At 49.7% G+C, this 27,168-nt stretch overlaps 1 protein-coding gene and 1 long non-coding RNA gene across 7 annotated transcripts in view; both read left to right on the top strand.

Annotated features, from left to right (window-relative positions):
* STRBP (spermatid perinuclear RNA binding protein) overlaps positions 1–27,168 on the top strand; it is a 128,535-nt gene that overhangs the window by 91,643 nt on the left and 9,724 nt on the right. For all 6 annotated transcript variants that reach the window (XM_075579359.1, XM_075579361.1, XM_075579360.1 and 3 more), the window contains 6 exons: positions 10,915–11,026; positions 11,487–11,570; positions 13,560–13,768; positions 14,640–14,798; positions 24,331–24,465; positions 25,022–25,162. In XM_075579359.1, the coding sequence (XP_075435474.1) occupies positions 10,915–11,026; positions 11,487–11,570; positions 13,560–13,768; positions 14,640–14,798; positions 24,331–24,465; positions 25,022–25,162 (840 nt within the window). The remainder of the gene's footprint in view (positions 1–10,914; positions 11,027–11,486; positions 11,571–13,559; positions 13,769–14,639; positions 14,799–24,330; positions 24,466–25,021; positions 25,163–27,168) is intronic.
* On the top strand, positions 11,575–12,860 carry LOC142472324 (uncharacterized). Its single transcript, XR_012789652.1, has 2 exons — positions 11,575–11,644; positions 12,407–12,860. It is a non-coding gene; the product is annotated as an uncharacterized LOC142472324 (long non-coding RNA).

Genomic DNA, 27,168 nt, shown 5'->3' with positions numbered 1-27,168 from the left:
ATCACTGCCTTAAAGGGACAGCAGTGCAATGTGTAGGTCCCTCTGGCACGTGAGCGTGAAAGGGTTAATGACTTTGAACGTCTAGCTGTGAACTGCACAACATCTAATACAAAAGAATATACTATACATAAAGCTATTAGTAGCTATAAAACCCCTTCAGTATATACGGTCTGAATTACTGTATGCGGCAAGCATTTTATAGGCCCCTGAAAATATTCTCCCAATATTAAAGAACAGGAAGATGTTATCCGGATCTGGTCTCGGGGCAATATATCACGTCCTGTATTATACTCTTGATTGAGGGATTTTCATGGTGCTATATGCGTAGTTTCTCATGTCAGCCACATTGGAGCACACTGGGGAGGATCTCAGAGCAGGGCACAGCAGGTTATAATCGCGTTCAATGACCTCTGAACTGTGTGACAATGTTTTGGAAAGCACAGGCATGCAGAGAGCCGGCAGCTCCACTCTGCGTTATTAATATTCATTTACTTCACTGGTTTGCTGTAATTCTTGTGAGCACATTAAGTATGCCTGGCATGTCGTGTGAAACTACTTCTGTTCTGCTCCTTTCAGCAGCGACCAAACCTTTTCACTGACGAACAGGCCCTGTTAGGCTGCGCTTATAGTGCCGGCGACGTCGCGTCAAAACAAATGCATTGCCGCCGTCGCGTGCGCTCTCAGTAAGCGCGAGGGAGCGACGGCTTGGTCGCGATCACTGGAAGTCATCTCGATTTTATTCTCCCAGTGACCATATCCTGACGTCACCGGCACTATAAGTGTAGCCTTATAGGGAAATATTTTAAAAGATTGAACTAAATACAAACCATAGTGGAGGCAGCATACGGTATACAGACAGGACTGAGTATATCCTGCTTACAACCCTCCTACGTGTGTATCTGCCAGCAGCTCATAGCAATACGCTTTCTTCTCTGCACAGGAGAGCGAATCCAAAGGATTGTCCCTTTCCCTGCTGTAGTTTGCAGCTCACAGCGCCACACATGGGGTGTGCAGGCGACCGGTCTATTAAATGGAAAGAAGCTTAGTTCTCACTTAGGGGAAAAGGAAAAGAAACTAGAGACAAACTCACGGGTTACATAGAGAGGAGTCTGGGAGTTTCCCAGATCGCATTGGAAAACGTGTTTAATAAACGTTTTGTGTGTGACATGATTAATCGCACTGCCTTAGGAACACACCTCTGGGTAATATTCTATTTGCAGTTTTAGGAGCCTGAAATATACAAATATCCCTGAATATATGATACATAACGCAAGTTAGGGGCTTAAACCTCCTGCTAATAGTTATGGCTGCAGCTACCAGGGATTATCTGTTACACATTCAGTGTGGGCCGTTTCTAGGGGTCCTTTGCGAACAAACATTTTTTGGCACCACCGTATCACCGGATAATGTCACTAGGAAGTTGCTGTCTAGTAGATAACGGATCATAAACTGTTACTGGAGCTGTCAGCCTGCTGTGACCGATCTTTCATTTGTCCCTGTGCGAAATCCAATGAGACAGATCTGGTGTCGCTCGCGTCTGATCTGAAACGGGGAAGGGAGACGTTTGGAGAGTGATTAAAGAAAGTGTTTGTAACCATGAGGAATTAGCATGGAACCCAGTGATGCAAAATCCACCCAAGACTTTGCTGCTAAAAGGAGGTGCAGTGTGCGGGCTTTTGGAAATCGGAGACGCCATGCTCTGCAGAATGCTACCGGGGCAAAGCAGCATTTTTACATTTATTGGCAAATTTAGTCTGGTAGACGCCCACTGAATATAAACACTTGTGAGATCTGAGAGTCCGTCCGTCCCACGTGTTTTGTTTAGTTAGTCGTTTTATTTTTTTTATTTTTTAAGCCAAAATCCATATAGGAACAACCAAATTGAAAGTTCAATTGTAATAAAATACTTTCCTGCTGTCTGGAAGAGAAGCAGCAGAGTATAGCACAGTGCTCCAATACACTGAGCTCTCTATAACTGCAATGTCAGAATATTGATCCAAGTTGTGAGCTTCACTGGCGTGTGTGTGCATGTGTATTGATCCAAGTTGTGAGCTTCACTGGCGTGTGTGTGCATGTATATTGATCCAAGTTGTGAGCTTCACTGGCGTGTGTGTGCATGTATATTGATCCAAGTTGTGAGCTTCACTGGCGTGTGTGTGCATGTATATTGATCCAAGTTGTGAGCTTCACTGGCGTGTGTGTGCATGTATATTGATCCAAGTTGTGAGCTTCACTGGCGTGTGTGTGCATGTGTATTGATCCAAGTTGTGAGCTTCACTGGCGGGCGGAAATCAAGCAGAAATTCATAACAGGACGATGTATTTTTGTGCTGACTTTTTCACTGGGCTTGTAGTACATCACACTGACATAGAAATAGGCACATTCGTTTGTGTTGGTTACTACATGGGAAGCCATAATATTTAAAATATGTCCAGGTGAGAATGAAACGCAGCACCCTGCGGCGCGAGCATTTAATGCAGGGATCCCGTTTGTATGATACAATTCCGTGCAGGGTACTTTAGTTGTCTGGCGGTATGACCAGTGATAATTACACAAGCCTCTTTGTTCTGGAGATATTAGTAAACGCAGACACTGTTCCAGGTGACTAATAACGAATAGCGCTGATGCACGCCGCTTACACTTATTAATCTGGCTTTCTGCTCTGATCCTCCCAGAATTGTCTGCACACGTCATATCTTTACTTGGTCATACTGGGGTCTCCTGTAAATTCTGATGGGATCCTGAAATTACCACAGTTTGTTGCCTTACCACAAGATATGAGTGAGACATTTGTCTAAGCCTGCACCTTGACAGTAACAGAAGCAGAACGATGCTTCCAGGGAAACTGAACTGCAGAATAAAAATCAAACTATTCTCAGAATGTGCTCTGTGAGCATTAATCAGTTCTTAATAAACCCCATTTTGTCTGTCACTGCACAGGCTTATAAATTGGTTTTACCTTCAGGGAGTAATTACTGCAGCGCTTGTGCTGAAGAAGCAAACTGAACTTTTGCCTAATTTTGTTCTTGCTTTTAATTGGAGTTTTACGTGTAATACCGCAGAGATGCTGTTATCCCAGATACCCGTGCACAGAGCACCAAGGTCACACAGGGGTCAGTCTGAGCTGGATCACACACACAGGGGTCAGTCTGAGCTGGATCACACACACACAGGGGTCAGTCTGAGCTGGATCACACACATAGGGGTCAGTCTGAGCTGGATCACACACACAGGGGTCAGTCTGAGCTGGATCACACACACGGGTCAGTCTGAGCTGGATCACACACACGGGTCAGTCTGAGCTGGATCACACACACACACACACATGGGTCAGTCTGAGCTGGATCACACACATGGGTCAGTCTGAGCTGGATCACACACAGGTCAGTCTGAGCTGGATCCCACACACTCGTCAGTCTGAGCTGGATCACAAACACGGGTCAGTCTGAGCTGGATCACACGGGTCAGTCTGAGCTGGATCACACACACGGGTCAGTCCTAGCTGGATCACACATGCACAGGGGTCACTGAGATGGATCACACACAAATAGGGGTCAGTCTGACCTGGATCACACACAGGGGTCAGCCTGAGCTGGATCACACACAAATAGGGGTCAGTCTGACCTGGATCACACTGGGGTTAGTCTGAGCTGGATCACACAGGGGTCATTCTGAGTTGGATCACACACACAGGGGTCAGTCTGAGCTGGATCACACACACAGGGGTCAGTCTGACCTGGATCACACAGGGGTCAGTCTGAGCTGGATCACACACACACAGGGGTCAGTCTGAGCTGGATCACACACAGGGGTCAGTCTGAGCTGGATCACACACACACGGGTCAATCTGAGCTGGATCACACACACTCAGGGGTCAGTCTGAGCTGGATCACACACACACAGGGGTCAGTCTGAGCTGGATCACACACACAGGGGTCAGTCTGAGCTGGATCACACACACGGGTCAGTCTGAGCTGGATCACACACACTCAGGGGTCAGTCTGAGCTGGATCACACACACAGGGGTCAGTCTGAGCTGGATCACACACGGGTCAGTCTGAGCTGGATCACACACACGGGTCAGTCTGAGCTGGATCACACACACACAGGGGTACAGTCTGAGCTGGATCACACACACAGGGGTCTGTCTGAGCTGGATCACACACAAAGGGATCAGTCTGAGCTGGATCACACACATGGGTCAGTCTGAGCTGGATCACACGGGTCAGTCTGAGCTGGATCTCACACACAGGGTCAGTCTAACCTGGATCACACAGGGGTCAGTCTGAGCTGGATCACACACACAGGGGTCAGTCTGCGCATGATCACACACACAGGGGTCAGCCTGAGCTGGATCACACACAGGGGTCAGTCTGAGCTGGATCACACACAAATAGGGGTCAGTCTGAGCTGGATCACACACACAGGGGTCAGTGAGCTGGATCACACACAGGGGTCAGTCTGAGCTGGATCACACACACAGGGGTCAGTCTGAGCTGGATCACACACGGGTCAGTCTGAGCTGGATCACACACACGGGTCAGTCTGAGCTGGATCACACACACACAGGGGTACAGTCTGAGCTGGATCACACACACAGGGGTCTGTCTGAGCTGGATCACACACAAAGGGATCAGTCTGAGCTGGATCACACACATGGGTCAGTCTGAGCTGGATCACACGGGTCAGTCTGAGCTGGATCTCACACACAGGGTCAGTCTAACCTGGATCACACAGGGGTCAGTCTGAGCTGGATCACACACACAGGGGTCAGTCTGCGCATGATCACACACACAGGGGTTAGCCTGAGCTGGATCACACACAGGGGTCAGTCTGAGCTGGATCACACACAAATAGGGGTCAGTCTGAGCTGGATCACACACACAGGGGTCAGTGAGCTGGATCACACACAGGGGTCAGTCTGAGCTGGATCACACACACAGGGGTCAGTCTGAGCAGGATCACACAGGTCAGTCTGAGCTGGATCACACACACACGGGTCAGTCTGAGCTGGATCACACACACGGGTCAGTCTGAGCTGGATCACACACACGGGTTAGTCTGAGCTGGATCACACACACACGGGTCAGTCTTAGCTGGATCACACAGGGGTCAGTCTGAGCTGGATCATACACAGGGGTCAGTCTGAGCTGCATCACACACACACGGGTCAGTCTGAGCTGGATCACACACACAGGGGTCAGTCTGAGCAGGATCACACACAGACGGGTAATTCTGAGCTGGAGCACACAAACGGGTCAGTCTGAGCTGGATCACACACGGGTCAGTTTGAGCTGGATCACACACTCACAGGGGTCAGTCTGAGCTGGATCACACACACACAGGGGTCAGTCTGAGCTGGATCACACACACAGGGGTCAGTCTGAGCTGGATCACACACACGGGTAATTCTGAGCTGGAGCACACACACGGGTCAGTCTGAGCTGGATCACACACACACACACGGGTCAGGCTTAGCTGGATCACAAAGGGGTCAGTCTGAGCTGGATCACACACAGGGGTCAGTCTGAGCTGGATCACACACACAGGGGTCAGTCTCAGCTGGATCACACACACGGGTAATTCTGAGCTGATCACACACACGGGTCAGTTTGAGCTGGATCACACAGAGGTCAGTCTGAGCTGGATCACACACACACAGGGGTCAGTCTGAGCTGGATCACACACACACAGGGGTCAGTCTGAGCTGGATCACACACACAGGGGTCAGTCTGAGCAGGATCACACACACACAGGGGTCAGTCTAAGCTGGATCACACACACAGGGGTCAGTCTGTGCTGGATCACACACACAGGGGTCAGTCTGAGCTGGATCACACACACATAGGGGTCAGTCTGACCTGGATCACACACACGGGTCAGTCTGAGCTGGATCACACACACGTAGGGATCAGTCTGAGCTGGATCACACACACGGGTAATTCTGAGCTGGATCACACACACGCAGGGGTCAGTCTGAGCTGGATCACACACAAACACAGGGGTCAGTCTCAGCTGGATCACACATGCACAGGAGTCAGTCTGAGCTGAATCACACACGGGTCAGTCTGAAGTGGATCACACAGGGGTCAGTCTGAGGTGGATCACTATTGATCACCCATTTATTTATTTATAAAATATTTTACCAGGAATTAATACATTGAGAGTTACCTCTCGTTTTCAAGTATTTCCTGGGCACAGCGTTAAGACAAATAATACATGGTTACAAGTACAGTTACATAAATGAACAAGGTATACATTATATACAAGACATTGCATGCAGAGTTAAAGAAAATATATATTATGGGCGTATGAAACAGTTACAGACCAGATTAAAATGTGAGACAGCCTTAGATTTGAAAGAACTTAAACTGGTGGTGGATGTGAGAGTCTCTGGTAGGTTGTTCCAGTTTTGGGGTGCACGGTAAGAGAAGGAGGAACGTCCGGATACTTTGTTGAGCCTTGGGACCATGAACAGTCTTTTGGAGTCTGATCTCAGATGATAGGTGCTGCATGTGGTAGGGGTGAGGAGCTTGTTCAGGTTGCTGGGTAGCTTGCCCATAAGAATTTGAAGACAAGACAGGAAAGGTGAACTTTGCGCCTAGACTCGAGTGATGACCAATCTAGTTCTTTGAGCATTTCGCAGTGATGTGTGTTATAGTTGCGTTGGAGAACAAAACGACAAATTGAATTGTAGAGGGTGTCAAGTTTGCTAAGTCGGTTTGAGGTGCCGAGCCATATACTATGTCTCCATAGTCAATAATTGGCATTAGCATCTGCTGTGCGATACGCTTTCTGACCAGGAGACTTAGGAAGTTTTGGTCCTGTAAAGTACTCCTAGTTTGGCATATGTCTTGGTTGTCAGGGTATCAGTGTGCATCCCGAATGTTAAGTGGGAGTCAAACCATATGCCCAGGTATTTAAAACTAGTGACAGGGGTTAGGGTGGTGTTAGTGTTGGTTCTTATCTGGAGCTCAGTCGCTGGAAGCTTTAAAAATGTGGTTTTGGTCCCAAATACCATTGTTAGTCTTGTCAGTGTTTAAAAACAGTTTGTTTTGGGAAATCCATTTTTCGAGTCTCAAAAAGTCAGACTGAAGTATGTGTTGAAGGTCAGAGAGGCTGTGGCTGTGTGCATATAGGATTGTGTCATCTGCATACATATGTATTGAGGCTTCCTTACAAGCTGTGGGAAGATCATTAATGAACACTGAGAAGAGTAGGGGCCCCAGAACAGAGCCTTGCGGTACACCACAGGTGATATCCAGGGGGTTGGAGTTAGAGCCTGAGATGGACACATGTTGGGATCTACCTGATAGGTAGGACTGAAACCAGCTTAAAGCATGCTTTCCTATTCCAGAGCACTGGAGTTTGTTAAGCAGGATAGCATGATCAACTGTATCAAAAGCCTTTGCAAAATCTAGGAATACTGCACCAGTGAGTTGTCCCCGTTCCATTCCACACTGGATTTCATTGCAAACTTTTAGCAGGGTAGTTAAGGTGGAGTGTTTGGGACGAAAGCCAGATTGGAATTGGCTAGGGAAATTTGTCTTGGTATAGTAATCGCTTAATTGGGAGTGGACACATTCTCCATGACTTTGGATAGAATTGGGAGAAGTGAGATTGGCCTGTAGTTTGAGACAGTGTTTTTGTCCCCACTTTTGAAGATTGGGACAACTCTGGCAGTTTTCCAGGTCTTAGGGATATGGCCTGCAGACAGGATAGAGTTGACTATGGAAGCAATTGGTTTGGCAATGGCTGGGGCACCAAGTCGTAGGAACCTAGATTGTAGTAAGTCAGGTCCGCATTGGCTGCTTAGTTTTAGTTTGAGGAGCGCTTGTGTAATCTCCTCTTCAGATACTGGGCCAAATTGAAAATTGTGGGCAGTGTTGGGAGGGGGTGGGACTATAGGGGTACTCCCAGGATGAGATTCAGGTTTGTTGTTTGGGCTGCGTTTCGCTAATAAGTTAGTGGCACACCCCACAAAGTAATCATTGAATGCATTTGCAATGTCAGTGGGGGTTGTCAGAGTAATATCCCCCTTAGTGATATTACTTGGTTGTTAATGGTTTGAAGGCTGGAATATGTTGTTGATAACCTTCCAGAAGTTAGCTGGGTTTGATGTATTCTGGAGGAGATTGTCAGAGTAATATTGTGCTTTTGCGTGCCTTGTTTGCCTTGTGCACATGTTCCGCAGGCATCTGTAGTGATTGAGATCCTTGGTAGTACCAGTTACTTTGTAGCTTTTCCACAAGGTATCCCTGAACTGGTAGAGTGCAATAAAGTCAGTTTTAACCCATGGAAGGTGGGCCTCCCATACCCTTATTTTGCGTAGTGGAGCATGGGTATCGCAGAGTTTTAAGAACTCGGATTGGAAATAATCGAGCGCAGAATCAGGGTCATAACGTGGAAGTTGTTAGAATAAGGCTTGTGTGTTTGATTCCAGCCTCAGGTAATGGCACTACGTTTTCTGCAGCAGGTCACTTTCTCCCTCTGATCAAGTTAGATATGTGCTACTTGATAAATGTATAAATCATATAAATACACCCATTATTAGTAAAGACACTTTCCCATATGAAATAAGGACTACAAAAGGATGCTTACACTCACCTTTTAACTCTGTATATGTTAATGAAGGTATTTTTTTACCTGCATACTTATTAAATACCATTTTTTAACTAGCGGTTTTTATCGTACATAAAATTGCCGCAAATTGGTTGGTTGTTCAGACACTTGCAAACCTGTGACAGTGTCTATTTTCTCAGCGCTGTTATTTGATCCCCAGCACATCGCAGTGCAGAAAGCTGCTTCTCACGTTCTGCTGTTCCTCTGCACACCACCTCTTCACTATTTATACACTGAGAAATCTCTGCCTGTCAAATCTTACCTGGACTCTTTCCCCCGACCTGTTAGGAAGCTAATCTGTCATGCAGTCAAAACACATTAGCTGCAGCAATTACACGTGCCCCCTGCAGGTTTGCTTATGTCTTTAATGTCAACCACAATGTGTTTACCTGAGTGTTTGTTAAAGCTGCAGTCCAAGCTCCGTCCTCGCCCCCCCCTTTAATATGTGCATCAATACAATCCACACAATAAGTGATTAGCCAAGTTGCCTATCAATCCATACTTCTGTGATCGATCGGCGAAGATTCAGCTCGGGGGTTCACTAAATGGCTGTCAGTGCAGCAGGAGAGGACAAAAGATGCAAAGTTCTGTGGGGAAAATCATGTGACCAGGCAGTCACTAGATACAATTGGTGCACTGCTAGAGAGAGGGCAGGGCTCAAAAAGGGGTGTGCTAGAGCCTGTTTTAGAAGAGGAAGGGGATGTGACTTTGTAAATGGTTGCTATATAGGAACAAAAAATGCTTGTTACATTATTATACATTCAAAATGTCATTCAGGGTTGTTGTTGTTAATTTAAAAAAAAAAAAGGTATTTTCTCATCGTACGGAACTGATTTATTAATAAAACACACATGTAGGAATATTGTTTGGTCTGCAGCATTAATATGTGTTCCCTCCTGAGTCTCCATCAAGATAAAAGCAGATCGCGTTTATATGCAAAACAGCCAAGCCACTTTTATCTGTAAATCTTTTCCTAATGATGTTCTCTTACGCATGGTACTTGCCCAAGACACGGGAATGAGAGGAGATCCCCTGCCCCCTTAGGCCTTGCCCCCGCTGCATGCTGCAGCGTCCGCTGCGCTCACCAGAGCCCTCCCCGCAACGGCGCCAGGCCTGCTGCGAGGGGGGGCCGCAGCGCTCGCGCGAGAGCTACTCCTGCTCTCAATAGTATTGAGAGCAGGAACTCGCGTCGAGCGGCTAGGCACGCCCCCCGGCGGTTCAGCCAATGAGGGCGAACCTGCCGGGTGACGTCATGGCCGCGCCCCCGTCACTCCTCCGGCACGCCCCCCCCCCCCCCCCCGGTCTCTGCTCCTGCAGTGAGCTGCAGACCGGGGAATCGCCGGAACGCGCAGCCGAAAGCGTGGGCGCGCATTAGAGCGCCGTGACCGGGGCCTTAGCCTTACCCTGCCCTCCTCTCACATCTCCTCCTGTCCAGTTTATTCTTTGTGACCTCTCACTGCCCATAAAGTTTTATAACTAATGCAGGATTGTAATCAGCAATCTCTTCATGTCATTAAAGATACTCCTCAGAAAGACAACACGCTGCAATATAGAGCAAAACAGAGTATGAGTACCGAGCATCTTAAACTTGTTCTGCTTTAAGAATCCCAATTAATATTGGATACATCATTAACTCTGACGACTAAGCCTGCGGCCGTCCCCTTTGTCTAAAGACCGAAGAGAGAGTATTCTGTGAAAGGACCTGAAAGAACAGACAGGCAGCACACGTCTAATTATTGTGTTATATATCATTCATTAGGTAACCCATTATTGTATGGCCGTTTCAAGGAAGGGGGAAATACTTGTCTTCTCGCGTGAACTGTTGGGTCACAGTGTATTTCCCCCGAGACTTTGTAGTCATTCCTATATGTAGCTGATTTAAGAGTCCCTGCAAATGCAGACAATTGGGAAGTTGACATTGAATGACCTTGTGAGCAGTCACCTATAGACAAGTTACAGCAGCATCTTCTAATGTGTTTGTCCCATTGTCCAGTCTTTCTGGTCTCTGTGTTGCTGGCTTCTCCATGCCAGCACCTCTCTTACTTCATTCTGGTGCTGGGGAAACATGCTCCAATGGCACTGCCTATATCCGTCAGCTCGGCCTCGTTCACCCCCAAATCCTCCGGCAGCAGACCACCTTACATCGTTTCTTTAAGAAGTCACTCCAGGGCCATTAAACATGGGACAAGTCATTCCGTGCATTGCCGTCGATTTCCTCTTGTGTTTCCATTAATACTGTGGGCAATTTCTATCTGTTTTTAATTACAATTGTCTCTGTCCCGTCCCATGCAGCACGCCTTGCGTTTATTAGCCTTTGGGCAGATATATAAAGTCCTTCAGATGGACCCCCTTCCATCTAACAAACCTCTCCAGAAATATTCCTGGTCAAACACAGACAGAGAAGGTGAGTAAGAGCAGGAACATGGATCGTCATTCGTAATACCAAGTTATACGATGTGGGATTTGGAAGGGTCTTTCTTTCTCAGGCAGGTAAAGCAGGATTGAGTTATTAAAGGTGACTTTAACCTGAGTGGATTTAGGAGATATGGACAATAATGAAAGTGATTAGTGATGACGAAGGTAATAGAGATCCTGCGTTATTGTTGATGGAGATAATGGCTAGCGATATATAACTATAATCCTCTGGACTCTGGGAGGGCCCTTGTATCAGGCTGCTGTGTGTTGAGATTCATGTGATTTCTGTGCAGTATTTCTAGCGCAGGTATTAATGCTGTAAGGAGGAGTATGGAAAGGGATGACGCCTGGATATTCTGTCCACGCACCTGTTTGTGTTTTCATTGTAGGTTTCATATTGTGCTTGTAATCCTAAAATTCACCTGACGTGTTCCGTTTTTCTCCTGTAGGTTCCAGCCTGAAGAGACCATTTGATGACGGGTCATGTGATGATAAAGACCCAAATAAGAAGATGAGACGCAACCTGCGCAAAAGTAAGTGTGTCGTCCCCCGGCCGCTGCGCATCGTCCCAGGATCTCATTGCATGTGTATGCCTGCATGTGCCGGGGTGTAACCAGGATCTCATTGTGTGTGTATGGTGGCGTGTGGCACAGTGTAACCAGGATCTGGCTGCGTGTGCCGGGGTGTAACCAGGATCTCATTGCATGTGTATGGTGGTGTGTGGCATGGTGTGACCAGGATCTCATTGCGTGTGTATGGCTGTGTGTGCCGGGGTGTAACCAGGATCTCATTGCATGGGTATGGCTGTGTGTGTCAGGGTATAACCAGGACCTCATTGCGTGTGTATGGTGGCGTGTGGCACGGTGTAACCAGGATCTCATTGCGTGTGTATGGCTGCGTGTGCTCGGGTGTAACCAGGACCTCATTGCGTGTGTATGGTTGCTTGTGCCAGGGTGTAACCAGGATCTCATTGCGTGTGTGACTGCGTGTGCCGGTGTGTAACCAGGATCTCATTGCGTGTGCCGGGGTGTAACCAGGATCTCATTGCGTGTGTGACTGCGTGTGCCGGGGTGTAACCAGGATCTCATTGCGTGTGTATGGTTGCGTGTGCCGGGGTGTAACCAGGATCTCATTGCGTGTGTGACTGCGTGTGCCGGTGCGTAACCAGGATCTCATTGCGTGTGTATGGTTGCGTGTGCCGGGGTGTAACCAGGATCTCATTGCGTGTGCCGGGGTATAACCAGGATCTCATTGCGTGTGTATGGTTGCGTGTGCCAAGGTGTAACCAGGATCTCATTGCGTGTGCATGGTTGCATGTGCCAAGGTGTAACCAGGATCTCATTGCATGTGTATGGTTGCGTGTGCCAAGGTGTAACCAGGATCTCATTGCGTGTGTGACTGCGTGTGCCGGGGTGTAACCAGGATCTCATTGCGTGTGTATGGTTGCGTGTGCCGGGGTGTAACCAGGATCTCATTGCGTGTGTGACTGTGTGTGCCGGGGTGTAACCAGGATCTCATTGCGTGTGTATGGTTGCGTGTGTCGGGGTGTAACCAGGATCTCATTGCGTGTGTATGGTTGCGTGTGCCGGGGTGTAACCAGCATCTCATTGCGTGTGTATGGCTGCGTGTGCCAACGTGTAAGGAGGTCACACAGGACTGGGAATGTAAGGTACTCGCATCCTCATTACCGCTCCAGAAGTTCACCTAACGCCACACCGCAGATCATCCTGAAACACACAAGAGGCCGTGCTGGTCACTAGGGATATATGGAGTTACACTGAGCTCAGAAACAGCCTTCATTCTTTTACATGTAAAGTATTATTTAGATTCATCACCAGAAAGAATAGGGATCGTTTTGTATACTCCCAAAAATGTAACTACTACAAAGAGATTGATTCCTTTCTTTGTGTTATATGTCATAATCACTGGAGCAAGCACAAAATTGCTGCATCAATAAGGAATGCATTTTAACCCCTTTCTTTGCATGTTATAGATTTGTCGGTCTGCATGTAATAAGCATGTTGATTTGTCGTGTGTGACAGGCTGTAACCGGGATCTCATTGCATTTGTGACAGGCTGTAACCAGGATCTCATTGCGTGTGTGACAGGCTGTAATCAGGATCTCATTGCGTGTGTGACAGGCTGTTACCAGGATCTCATTGCGTGTGTGACAGGCTGTTACCAGGATCTCATTGCGTGTGTGACAGGCTGTTACCAGGATCTCATTGCGTGTGTGACAGGCTGTAACCAGGATCTCATTGAGTGTGTGACAGGCTGTAATCAGGATCTCATTGCGTGTGTGACAGGCTGTTACCAGGATCTCATTGCGTGTGTGACAGGCTGTTACCAGGATCTCATTGCGTGTGTGACAGGCTGTTACCAGGATCTCATTGCGTGTGTGACAGGCTGTTACCAGGATCTCATTGCGTGTGTGACATGGTGCTCTGGTAGCAAAGGAGAAAGAATGCGGAATCTCAGATTGCACGTATATATCTCATTATAACTCTACTCCCCATCCCCAGTTTTAGACAGCAAAGCCATAGACACTAACCAGCCAATGAATGCACTGATGAGACTGAACCAGATCCGGCCCGGCCTGCAATACAAGCTCCTGTCTCAGTCAGGTCCAGTCCACGCACCGGTCTTCACGATGTCCGTGGATGTAGACAGCACACTGCATGAAGCCTCCGGGCCGTCAAAGAAAACAGCCAAGCTTCACGTAGCAGTGAAGGTCAGTCTGCAAAACCACCGACTCGCAACTGCAGCACTGAGAGCAGCCACTTACCTCCCAGTCTGAATGCTGAGTACTAGCAGCATATCAGTACAAAGCCCCCGTCCTATCCACTGCTAGCAGGGTCCCTGGTGGCTCAGTGCAGGATCACTAGGCATGGTCAGAGCATGGACACACTTTCTCTCCCCGTCTGTCCACCAGGGATCACGTCTGTCCTAAGTCAGGAGAGTAAAGCTTAAACAGTTACTAATTAGATACTTGTGGGGTATAAGTGACGTGCAGGAGAGGGTGCTATGCAGAGATAGAGGGGCAGATGCAGGTTTTCTTTGAAAGGTCAGGGGTTACATGGAACAGCCTCCTAGCAGGAGGTCAATACCAGCCACACATGCATGTGTCATTACATCCACCGTAATTTGATGGACCAGGGCGCACGGGTTTGAATGAAAAATAATTTATTGTGCCATAAATAACAACCTTCCGGCCTGCTGGCGTTTCTCAAGTGAAGTGGCTTAGCCAGCAGGCCGAAACGTTATTTATGGCACAACAAATTATTTTTCATTCAAATCCGTGTGACCTTGTCCATCAAATTACTGTGGATACTCTGGACGAAATACAGGTCTTCGCTGGGACTAAAGGAGCACCGGTAAATGTATCATTTCGTTACGTCACATTTTGGTGTGCAGCAAGAATTCATACGTTCTTTTCATTATATCTGCAGAAATGAATACATGTATTATATTAATAAGATGCAGATGGTGTATCTAGGGACGCGGTGCTCTCGTGCTGTGTGGCAGGTTGTCACATAAATCTGAGGCACAGTTACAGGTAAAGTCATGCTGTCCTCTTGACTTTCATGTGTTGCTCTGCGCAGGTTTTGCAAGCTATGGGTTACCCAACCGGGTTTGACACAGATATGGAATGTCTCAGTTCAGATGAGAAATCGGATACCGAAGGCAAGAATGAGACGGTCTCCTCAAACTCCAGCAATAACACGGGGGCCTCCGCAGCAGATAGCACAAACACCCTAGAGGTGAGTAATAACAAGGGGGGCTCCGTAGTATATAGCACAAACACTCTACAGGTGAGTAATAACAAGGGGGGCTCCGCAGTATATAGCAGAAACACCCTAGGGGTGAGTAATAACTCACGGATGGATGACCTGACCTGACATTCTAATCTTCTGATACAATGTAGCATTCATGGTTGTGTCAATGATGGCAAGACGTCCAGGTCCTGATGCAGTAATGGAGCCCCAAACCATCACACTCCCACTACCATGCCTTAAGGTTGGGATGAGGTTCTTCTGTTCGAACACAGTGTTTGGTTTTCGACAAAGATAAAGTTTCTCATTGAGGCCAAAAATGTCTACCTTAGACTCGTCTGTCCACGAACATTGTTCCAGAAGTCTTGTGGATCATCTATGTGCTCTTTGGCGAACTTCAGACGTGCAGCAATGTTGTTTTTAGACTGCAGTGGTTTCCTCCTGGCTTTCCTTCCATTAGCACCATTCTTGTTCAGTCTTTTTCTGATAGTTGAGTCATGAACACTCACTTTAGCCAAGGCGAGAGTGGCCTGCAGATCCTTAGATGTTACTTTGGGCTTCTTTGTGACTTCTTGGAGGATTTGCCGATTTGTTCTTGAAGAGATTTTGGTAGGGCGACCACTCCTGGGTAGAGTGACAGGGGTCTTGAACTTTCTCTTACAGTAGCTTGGTGGAGCTCCACATCCTTAGAAATGGTTTTGTAACCCTTTCTAGACTGATGAGCATCAATAACCATTTTTCTGAGGTCCTCAGATTTCTTTTGATCGTGGAATGACGTGTTTCCACACACCTGCATGGTGAAGACCAAACTCACAAAGTTTCAGATCTTTATATAGAGTGTGGCCTCCCAAACTCACACCTGAAGATCTACCTAATTATTTACATCTGCTTCTAATTATCCCCTTTAATTTAGCTGATAAAACCAGGGTTTCACATACTTTTGCACATATCCTGACTCTTAATTACTCATTGTTTGTCTAATTCATACATCATTTTGTTTCAAAAGACATGGAATTAGTTAATATAAACCCTATTGGATATTTAAGAAAAAATAGTATTTATTCAAGAAGGTTATCATGGAAAAACTTAAAAAGGGGCCCCCGGGGTCCCATCCTATACATAAAAAGGGACCCCGGGGTCCCATCCTATACATAAAAAAGGGAGCCCCCGGGGTCCCATCCTATACATAAAAAGGGCCCCCGCACAATATGGCTCTGATAGAGATAGATGGGTTCTCCTTGGATGTTGGGTTGGGAGTCGGACGGGACGATCGGACAGTAGGGCTCCCCCCGAGGTACAGTGGTGAAGAGATTCTCCGACTCATAAAATCCTGATGTGTTCCGGATCTGAGCTCCTCTGAGAGGCGAACTGGAGCAGAACAAAGGCAGCAATGGTGAAAGACCCCGGCGAAACGTGGAATCAGCGCTACTACCAGGCCGCTCCCCCCCCACCCCTACCCCCCCCTCCCCCCTCTTTTTCCTTGTCCTTAGATGTTGTCAGTCTGTCTGCGTCCTGTCCTGTGGTCCCCCCAATGTTCGTCCGTTACTTGTAAAGTTTCCCTGTAAGTTAGGTGTATACCTGATACAATTGACAACATCCTGCATTCTTTGACGTGTATGCACAAAAAACTAATAAAAACAATGTTTAAAAAAAAAAAAAAAAAAAAAAAAAGGGGCCCCCGGGGTCCCATCCTATACATAAAAAGGGAGCCCTGGGGTCCCATCCTATACATTCATTTACCCATGGAGACTGTGATGGAAGATACAATAGATTTGTTCAAAAAAAGGTTGGACATCTTTTTAGTTGGGAAAGGTATACAGGGATATACCAAATAAGTATACATGGGAAGGATGTTGATCCAGGGATTAATCTGATTGCCAATTCTTGTAGTCAGGAAGGAATTAATTTTTCCCCTTAATGGGGTTTTTTGTTTGCCTTCCTCTGGATCAATAAGTAAGTATAGATATAGGATAAAGTATCGGTTGTCTAAAGTTAGCATAGGTTGAACTTGATGGACGTACGTCTTTTTTCAACCTCATCTACTATGTAACCATGTAACATAAAAAGGGGCCCCCGGGGCTCCCATCCTGTACATAAAAAGGGGCCCCCGGGGTCCCATCCTATACATAAAAAGGGAGCCCTGGGCTCCCATCCTGTACATAAAAAGGGGCCCCCGGGGTCCCATCCTATACATAAAAAGGGAGCCCCGGGGTCCCTGAACGGTTCCATTTTCAGTGACTTCCTATTGGCCTGTGTGTCGCCAGTACATTTACTGTTTAGTATCTCGGGTCCCTAGAACTATACATAGTGCGGGTCAGCGGTGGGGATCCCCTACTTCCCATCTTTGAAACAGCAATCCTTTTTTAAAGGATTTTTCTTTAATCTAGCCGGGGAAGACTGGTAGGGGAACATCACCAATGCATACTGTAGGGGCGAAGGTTATGGGGGATAGGTCAGTGCCATTTTTAGTGTTCTTCCTTGGTCAGGCTGTTACTGGTGTCTGGACTTCATGATGCTGAACTCTCCGGGGGGGGGGGGGAGGGGGATAGATGATAGATTCAGGACTAAAGGATTAGAGGCTCAATTTGCAGACTGATGGACATGAGGAGACAAATCCAATGGAGAATTCTGTGCTTGGAACAATGTCACCATCACCAGCTCTAGTAGAATAATTATCAGGTTAATGTTGTTACTTAGTCCTGCAGCATAAACCTATCCTGCTTCTGCTAAAGCTTCTCGGGCCTATGACATATATTTTTAATGTTGATTAAGACATCCTGACTTCAGTATGGTTCTGGGGGGGACAAGTGCTGGGTTTTCCTGGCGCCCCCTGATGTTAGACGCTGGGATTATCCTCCCTCACATTGCCGTGAGCTCTAGGAACAGAATATTGTGGCATTTAGTCAGCACTTCCTTTGCTGTTGCTTGCAACTAGTGGGACATGAAATGCTAGCCAAGTATTGACCTGTAAGAGGAGACAAGGTTAGAATAACCTCTGCCTGTGCTGCAGCAAAGCCTGCATATATTTGTCACATCATTGGTGGTAATGGATCCTCACAAGTTTCCACCTGGGCTCATACACAGCATCTTGTGCTTTCTCTGATCCTGTAATACTCCTCGTTCAGGAATCTTATTCATATAGAACTAGCCATGTACACAATGCTTCACAGTGCAAGCTATATAGACCAATAGCATTCCTTTGAAACAAGACATGCAAGCATACAGCAATTCATATTACAGGGGAAGTACACAGAGCGAGGATAAAACATGAGAGTAAACACAGAGAACACATTCCCTGATCGGAAGTCTCCTGCCCAGCACAATGCAGGATTTAGAGAGTGGATTCAACTGTGTTGTATGTATTTAGCATCACTATGTAGAACGGTTACAAAACAAAAGCGAAGAACAAGCTGTTTGTTATAAAACATTGAGGAAAAGATTATAGGAATTATCTCTCCAAAATGGTATCTGTTCTGAAGAGCAGGTTTGTAAATGATACGAGTTTCCTTATAATCGCACAGTTCTGTACAGAAGCAAACTATTCTGTCCTCACCAGATGAGAGATGTGGAGTCGCTCATTTCTTGGTCTGCACGTAGGAAGTAGCGATCCTGGGATGTAGCTCACTTAGGGACAGATACACCCAGCCCCCGATCCAGGGTTAGCTCATTCCAATCAATGGGAGTTGATGCACGATCAATTATTAACCCGTACTGACGCTCCGAGACGTTACATAGAGCTGATATGTGCATGTGAAACAGCACAGTCACCGTGACAACCGGCAAATATGCCTTCCATTTTATCCTGTGCAGACCGTAACTGTTAACATGACGTGCTGCGGTGCAATGTGCTGCGGTGCGAGATGGACGGGCTCACAAGGTAGCCCTAATATTTGACAAGTCTTTTACGACCTTAAGAATTAATCGGGCCGTATAAGGCACAGAAGGGGTTAAGTCTATAATATGGCCGTATATCTTTCTGTCCCTCGTCTCGTTCCCGGTAAACATGCACTGAATGATTGGTGTGGGAGACACTAAATACAGCTCTGTTTGGCATATACAAAATGTATCTGGATCCCTCCAATGGAAAGAAAAGCCTGTCTTGTATAGAATAGTTCTGTAGAACCTGTAGCTTCCCAATGAATTATAAACACTGTGACAGAACACTTCATACATTACGTTAAATACGAAACGCTTGTGAGAATGGTAACACACAGTGCTGCCTTAGGCCGCGATTATAGTGCGCGCGATGAAGAGCGATCGCACGGCAGATTTTTTAAAAGGCCATTTATGTTGTACGTTCGCGCGATGGCCGCGTCACATGTGTAATGTGCATAGGTTCAGCCAATGAGGGCGAACAAGCCTGGTGACGCAACCGCCACGCCTCCATCTAAAAGTGCACACATTGCTCGGGCGACAGGCGCGCACCTACTATAAACGCAGCCTTAGTGAGGTCTGCTGCTCCTGCCCTCCCCCTCCATTTCTGCTCTCTCCTGCCCTCCCCCCTCCTCCATCTCTGCTCTTTCCTGCCCCCCCTCCATTTCTGCTCTCTCCAGCCCTCCCCCCTCCATCTCTGCTCTCTCCTGCCCTCACCCTCTCCTCCATCTCTGCTCTTTCCTGCCCCCCCCCCCTCAATTTCTGCTCTCCTGCCCTCCCCCCTCCATTTCTGCTCTCTCCTGCCCTCCCCCTCCTCCATCTCTGCTCTTTCCTGCCCCCCTCCATTTCTGCTCTCGCCTGCCCTCCCCCCTCCTCCATCTCTGCTCTTTCCTGCCCCCCCTCCATTTCTGCTCTCGCCTGCCCTCCCCCCTCCTCCATCTCTGCTCTTTCCTGCCCCCCTCCATTTCTGCTCTCTCCTGCCCTCCCCCGTCCATCTCTGCTCTCTCCTGCAATCCCCCTCTCCTCCATCTCTGCTCTTTCCTGCCCCCCTCCATTTCTGCTCTACTGCCCTCCCCCTCCATTGCTGCTCTCTCCTGCCCTCCCCCCCTCCTCCATCTCTGCTCTTTCCTGCCCCCCCTCCATTTCTGCTCTCTCCTGCCCTCCCCCCTCCATTTCTGCTCTCTCCTGCCCTCCCCCCTCCATCTCTGCTCTTTCCTGCCCTCCCCTCCATTTCTGCTCTCCTGCCCTCCCCCTCCATTTCTGCTCTCTCCTGCCCTCCCCCCTCCTCCATCTCTGCTCTTTCCTGCCCCCCCTCCATTTCTGCTCTCTCCTGCCCTCCCCCCTCCATTGCTGCTCTCTCCTGCCCTCCCCCCCTCCTCCATCTCTGCTCTTTCCTGCCCCCCCTCCATTTCTGCTCTCTCCTGCCCTCCCCCCTCCATTTCTGCTCTCTCCTGCCCTCCCCCCTCCATCTCTGCTCTTTCCTGCCCTCCCCTCCATTTCTGCTCTCCTGCCCTCCCCCCTCCATTTCTGCTCTCTCCTGCCCTCCCCCCTTCTCCATCCCTGCTCTTTCCTGCCCCCCCTCCATTTCTGCTCTCGCCTGCCCTCCCCCCTCCTCCATCTCTGCTCTTTCCTGCCCCCCCTCCATTTCTGCTCTCTCCAGCCCTCCCCCCTCCATCTCTGCTCTCTCCTGCCCTCACCCTCTCCTCCATCTCTGCTCTTTCCTGCCCCCCCCCTCAATTTCTGCTCTCCTGCCCTTCCCCCTCCATTTCTGCTCTCTCCTGCCCTCCCCCTCCTCCATCTCTGCTCTTTCCTGCCCCCCTCCATTTCTGCTCTCGCCTGCCCTCCCCCTCCTCCATCTCTGCTCTTTCCTGCCCCCCCTCCATTTCTGCTCTCGCCTGCCCTCCCCCTCCTCCATCTCTGCTCTTTCCTGCCCCCCTCCATTTCTGCTCTCTCCTGCCCTCCCCCGTCCATCTCTGCTCTCCTGCAATCCCCCTCTCCTCCATCTCTGCTCTTTCCTGCCCCCCTCCATTTCTGCTCTCCTGCCCTCCCCCTCCATTGCTGCTCTCTCCTGCCCTCCCCCCCTCCTCCATCTCTGCTCTTTCCTGCCCCCCCTCCATTTCTGCTCTCTCCTGCCCTCCCCCCTCCATTTCTGCTCTCTCCTGCCCTCCCCCCTCCATCTCTGCTCTTTCCTGCCCTCCCCTCCATTTCTGCTCTCCTGCCCTCCCCCCTCCATTTCTGCTCTCTCCTGCCCTCCCCCCTCCTCCATCTCTGCTCTTTCCTGCCCCCCCTCCATTTCTGCTCTCGCCTGCCCTCCCCCCTCCTCCATCCCTGCTCTTTCCTGCCCCCCCTCCATTTCTGCTCTCGCCTGCCCTCCCCCCTCCTCCATCTCTGCTCTTTCCTGCCCCCCTCCATTTCTGCTCTCCCCTGCCCTCCCCCGTCCATCTCTGCTCTCTCCTGCCCTCCCCCTCTCCTCCATCTCTGCTCTTTCCTGCCCCCCTCCATTTCTGCTCTCCTGCCCCCCCCCTCCATTGCTGCTCTCTCCTGCCCTCCCCCCTCCTCCATCTCTGCTCTTTCCTGCCCCCCCTCCATTTCTACTCTCTCCTGCCCTCCCCCCTCCATTTCTGCTCTCTCCTGCCCTCCCCCTCCATCTCTGCTTTCTCCTGCTCCCCCTCAATTTCTTCTCTCTCCTGCCCTCCCCCCCTCCTCCATCTCTGCTCTTTCCTGACCCCCCTCCATTTCTGCTCTCTCCTACACTCCCCCCTCCTCCATCTCTGCTCTTTCCTGCCCCCCCTCCATCTCTGATCTCTCCTGCCCCCCTCCATCTCTGTTCTCTTCTAACCCCCCCCTCTGTTCTCTCCTAACCCCCCCCCCTCCTCCACTCTCTCAATCCCTGCTCTCTCCTGCCCTCCCCCTTCTCCATCTCTGCTCTTTCCTGCACCCCCTCCATTTCTGCTCTCGTCTGACCTCCCCCCTCCTCCATCTCTGCTCTTTCCTGCCCCCCCTCCATTTCTGCTCTCGCCTGCCCTCCCCCCTCCTCCATCTCTGCTCTTGCCTGCCCTCCCCCCTCCTCCATCTCTGCTCTTTCCTGCCCCCCCTCCATTTCTGCTCTCCTGCCCTCCCCCGTCCATCTCTGCTCTCTCCGGCCCTCCCCCTCTCCTCCATCTCTGCTCTTTCCTGCCCCCCCTCCATTTCTGCTCTCGCCTGCCCTCCCCCCTCCTCCATCTCTGCTCTTTCCTGCCCCCCTCCATTTCTGCTCTCTCCTGCCCTCCCCCGTCCATCTCTGCTCTCTCCTGCAATCCCCCTCTCCTCCATCTCTGCTCTTTCCTGCCCCCCTCCATTTCTGCTCTCCTGCCCTCCCCCTCCATTGCTGCTCTCTCCTGCCCTCCCCCCTCCTCCATCTCTGCTCTTTCCTGCCCCCCCTCCATTTCTGCTCTCTCCTGCCCTCCCCCCTCCATTTCTGCTCTCTCCTGCCCTCCCCCCTCCATCTCTGCTCTTTCCTGCCCTCCCCTCCATTTCTGCTCTCCTGCCCTCCCCCCTCCATTTCTGCTCTCTCCTGCCCTCCCCCTCCTCCATCTCTGCTCTTTCCTGCCCCCCCTCCATTTCTGCTCTCGCCTGCCCTCCCCCCTCCTCCATCCCTGCTCTTTCCTGCCCCCCCTCCATTTCTGCTCTCGCCTGCCCTCCCCCCTCCTCCATCTCTGCTCTTTCCTGCCCCCCCTCCATTTCTGCTCTCCCCTGCCCTCCCCCGTCCATCTCTGCTCTCTCCTGCCCTCCCCCTCTCCTCCATCTCTGCTCTTTCCTGCCCCCCTCCATCTCTGCTCTCCTGCCCCCCCCTCCATTGCTGCTCTCTCCTGCCCTCCCCCCTCCTCCATCTCTGCTCTTTCCTGCCCCCCCTCCATTTCTACTCTCTCCTGCCCTCCCCCCTCCATTTCTGCTCTCTCCTGCCCTCCCCCTCCATCTCTGCTTTCTCCTGCTCCCCCTCAATTTCTTCTCTCTCCTGCCCTCCCCCCCTCCTCCATCTCTGCTCTTTCCTGACCCCCCTCCATTTCTGCTCTCTCCTGCCCTCCCCCCTCCTCCATCTCTGCTCTTTCCTGCCCCCCCTCCATCTCTGATCTCTCCTGCCCCCCTCCATCTCTGTTCTCTTCTAACCCCCCCCTCTGTTCTCTCCTAACCCCCCCCCCTCCTCCACTCTCTCAATCCCTGCTCTCTCCTGCCCTCCCCCTCCTCCATCTCTGCTCTTTCCTGCACCCCCTCCATTTCTGCTCTCGTCTGACCTCCCCCCTCCTCCATCTCTGCTCTTTCCTGCCCCCCCTCCATTTCTGCTCTCGCCTGCCCTCCCCCCTCCTCCATCTCTGCTCTTGCCTGCCCTCCCCCCTCCTCCATCTCTGCTCTTTCCTGCCCCCCCTCCATTTCTGCTCTCCTGCCCTCCCCCGTCCATCTCTGCTCTCTCCGGCCCTCCCCCTCTCCTCCATCTCTGCTCTTTCCTGCCCCCTCCATTTCTGCTCTCCTGCCCTCCCCCTCCATTGCTGCTCTCTCCTGCCCTCCCCCCTCCTCCATCTCTGCTCTTTCCTGCCCCCCCCTCCATTTCTTCTCTCTCCTGCCCTCCCCCCTCAATTTCTGCTCTCTCCTGCCCTCCCCCCTCCATCTCTGCTCTTTCCTGCCCCCCTCCATTTCTTCTCTCTCCTGCCCTCCCCTCCTCCATCTCTGCTCTTTCCTGCCCCCCTCCATTTCTGCTCTCTCCTGCCCTCCCCCCCTCCTCCATCTCTGCTCTTTCCTGCCCCCCCCTCCATCTCTGATCTCTCCTGCTCCCCTCCATCTCTGTTCTCTTCTAACCCCCCTTCTGTTCTCTCCTAACCCCCCCTCTCTCCATCTCTGCTCTCTCCTGCCCCCCCCCCCCCCCCCCCCTTCTCCATCCCTGCTCTCTCCTGCCACTCCCCCACCCCCTCCTCCACTCTCTCAATCCCTGCTCTCTCCTGACTTTTTCTCATTACTATTTGGTGGTTGTAAACAAAATGGAAAAATCATTTCTCATTTGATGGGTTTATAAAAACATTTTGGTCCATGATGGAGCTTGATCAGGACTCTGCTGCTGTGGTAAAGCCTTAGTGTTTTACTGCTAATTCTTTTACTGTATCATGCTGATGTTTTAGGATCACAGGGGGCTTTGTGGCTGTATGTTTACGGGTGTATTTGTGCTGAGCACCCTTCCTGAGACATCTCTTGTTATAGTCACGCTGTAATTAATTATATGTCATGTGTAATATTAATCCCTTCATGTTATGATTGGATTCATTTACACTAATGAATTCCACCACTATTGTTACCCAAAGTTTTATGTTTGTAAAGTTAATTTCAGCTCCATGTGGTAATGTTTAGGGCAACGCAGATAAAACGCCTTTTGATGAATGTATTTTAGGACAGGGTATTGCTGTGAGATGTTGGTAGATTACTTTGTGTTTTCGATCATTAGCATGAAGCGGTCTGTTGTCCTAGCAGTCATGTTACACTGAAATGTATTATCCTCAGGTCTGATTCACGCTATTTAACTTACTGAAAAATAATTGGGTTATTGGAACCAGCTAGGGGGGGGGGAGGGTCCAGGGTTTTATCTTGGAAACAAGATGTGCAGCTATCTGTATCTTCCTCCCAGGTCAGGACTCAGGGTCCAATACTTACAGCGAGCGGCAAAAACCCAGTGATGGAGCTGAACGAGAAGAGGAGAGGCCTGAAGTACGAGCTGATATCGGAGAGTGGGGGAAGCCACGACAAGCGCTTTGTGATGGAGGTGAATGCACCACTGGGGCTGCTATAAGGAGAGTTGTATTCGTGTTGGAAGGCACCCAGCACTGGGAAACCCTTCCACCATTTAGTAGTAGTATATAACGTAACACACGCAAAGGGCTATTCAAACGTAGACTGAGTTTAACACAGAACATGCAATACAGGCCCCAGACTGACCCTCACAAGTGCCTGCCATTCACGGCACGATTAGCACAGGCAAAATACGATTGTAAAGAATTAGTCAGTATGGTGGCCAGTAGGGATCATATCTACGGGAACCCCAATAACAGATGTCAAGTAGGTCTCTAAAACTTTTAATCTATACCTGAGACCAAACACCACATGGATATTTCTAAGTAATATGGGAAATCGGGATACAGTGGCCCCTTTAATGTAAGACATTGAGTGAGTGAGTGAGGCATTCATCTGCTACATGAAATCATTGTTTGATTGGGTCAAGTCTTCATGTATTGAAAGGACTCTGCAGGCAAAATGTCCCTGCAGTGGCATACACATGTCAGTGACAGGCGCACGTGCATTGAGCAGTGTTTGTGATGCAGGTTGAAGTGGACGCACAGAAGTTCAGGGGAGCCGGGCCAAACAAGAAAGTGGCAAAAGCCAGTGCTGCGCTCGCTGCTCTTGAGAAGCTGTTTTCTGGGCCTAATGCAGCTAACATTAAGAAAAAGAAGGTTATTCCTCAGGTAAGCAATGTCTGTCTGTTTACATTTGTTGATTACAGATGCAGCAGCCATTATTTTAAGAAATCACGGAGCCGTTTTCGTGTGCGCTGCTGTACTCCACGCGGCATTAACGCCGCCAATCGCCCCCAGGCAAACGTGTTTATCGCGGTTGCTTTGTTGAATTTCATGAATTGTGTGCCATTAAATGCAATTAAATGAATGAATTGTAATGTGTACAGTACTGTGCTACTATGCTACTGTGTAAATTTCAGGTGTTTAAAAACCAGAACACTAAAATGCCATTTTCTGCACTCATCTGCGCTCGCGTCTAAAGGCGATACGGTTGGAAGAAATCCCGCGCCATGACATGGGTATTACGAGGTATACACCGCGTGACGTGTTCCAATAATGGCCGCTGCATCTGTATGTACCCTGCCTGCTAGGAGCGTTGTGCACACAGAAGGGGTTAGTACAGGTTGGGTGGAGGTTAATCCCTGTACTGGGGTGTTCGTGGTAGCTAAAAATCTAAAGTGGATTTCGTATACACTACCGACACGTTTAATTCGAGCACGGCTAGCACCGCAAGCCGGGGGATGCCCCGGCGTGCTAGCCGCACTCCCTCAGCGTGCTGCGCGGTCACGCGTCATCGGGTGCCTGCGCCCCCTGCACGCTCGTCCAGGGCTCCCCGAGGGAGCCCTGGTGTCCCGCGATGTGGGGGACGGCGGCAGGGGGTTCCGGCGGACCCGGCAGCGGGAGGGAGAGCGCCCCGATCGGAGGGCGCTCTTCCGCTGCTTCGGCGCGCGCCCGGCACCCTCCGGCGCGCGCCAGGTTACTGCTGCGGCCGAGAACGGGCAAATGCTCGAATAAACTCGGCCGCAGCAGTATATTAAAAGTAAATGTGGGATGTTTTTCCAGCTACATATCACTTTGTGTTCAGTTAATCATCTAATTGTTACAAATGATTACCTTAATGTGCACATTTCAAAGATGCTAATACTTTAATTACTCGTATTACCTTGGTTGAGCACGGGCACCCGTGCAGGATCATGCCTTGCCCATTCTCGCTCACATGTATCCACCTTCTCAGACTCGCCCCTTTCTCACCGGGCACATTTATCCCACTTCTCTCATACAGATCGCTCTCTCCATCACCCACCCACCCCATATTTACCATCGCCCCTCTCTCCGTCCCTCCCGTCGTTTTTCTGAGGGCCGCGTGGATTCCCTCCCCAGCTTACCTCCAGAACGGCCACTTTCGCGCCGTCGTGATAATGCTATTGCCAGTCCTGTTTCTGATCTGCGCGGCACCTTCCCCTTGAGGCCGCGGGAGCCGCTTCTCTGTGGGGTGGAGGTGGGGGACGTCACGACACGGCGCATCGGCAGATGACGTTGTGATGGAGAACGTATTTTTTTTTTTGCGCCAAAGGTCGGTTCCCCACCAGGGAGGAAGCTGGTTCTGGACGTCCGGTATTTATTCTCTTATTGATAGAAAGCTGGCAGCATGTCTGTTCCTTCTACAGTTTCAGGGGACCAGAAAACAGAGCAGTCTCAGCAAGGGGGTCAAGTTGTCAAGCCCAGAAAAAACTTTCTAAGGCTTAATATTGTGCAGAGAGCAATGCCAAACTTTCTCCTACCTACCTCAAAAGATTTGCATTAAGAGGATGTCTGAGGAAGAAAATTCTACTCTGTATTTCACTGAATGAAATCTTCGCTCCTGCTGTCTGTTGATAGAGCAGAGTCTCAGGGGTCTTTAAAAAGACCCAGATCACAGACTTCATTGGATTTGCAGCCTGACCGTTTCATTGATTATTCAGAAAAGGCAAGTGTCTCAGAACTTGAGGATTCCTCGTCGGACAAGCTCATTAAGTATGCGAGATTGGCGATGAATATTAAGGATATTAGAGAAGTACTGGGGGTCCGGGCTAGAACTTTTCATGTTCACGGTTTTATTAAGGACATCGTGAAGACGGAATGGCCATCACTGGATAAAAGACCAGCAATGACTAGAAAATTCATGAAGATATACC

Source organism: Ascaphus truei, chromosome 21 (genome assembly GCF_040206685.1).
Source record: "Ascaphus truei isolate aAscTru1 chromosome 21, aAscTru1.hap1, whole genome shotgun sequence".
Taxonomy (NCBI): Eukaryota; Metazoa; Chordata; class Amphibia; order Anura; family Ascaphidae; genus Ascaphus; species Ascaphus truei.
Note: the sequence above shows the minus strand (reverse complement) of the source record. Positions and strands in the feature narration are given on the sequence as shown.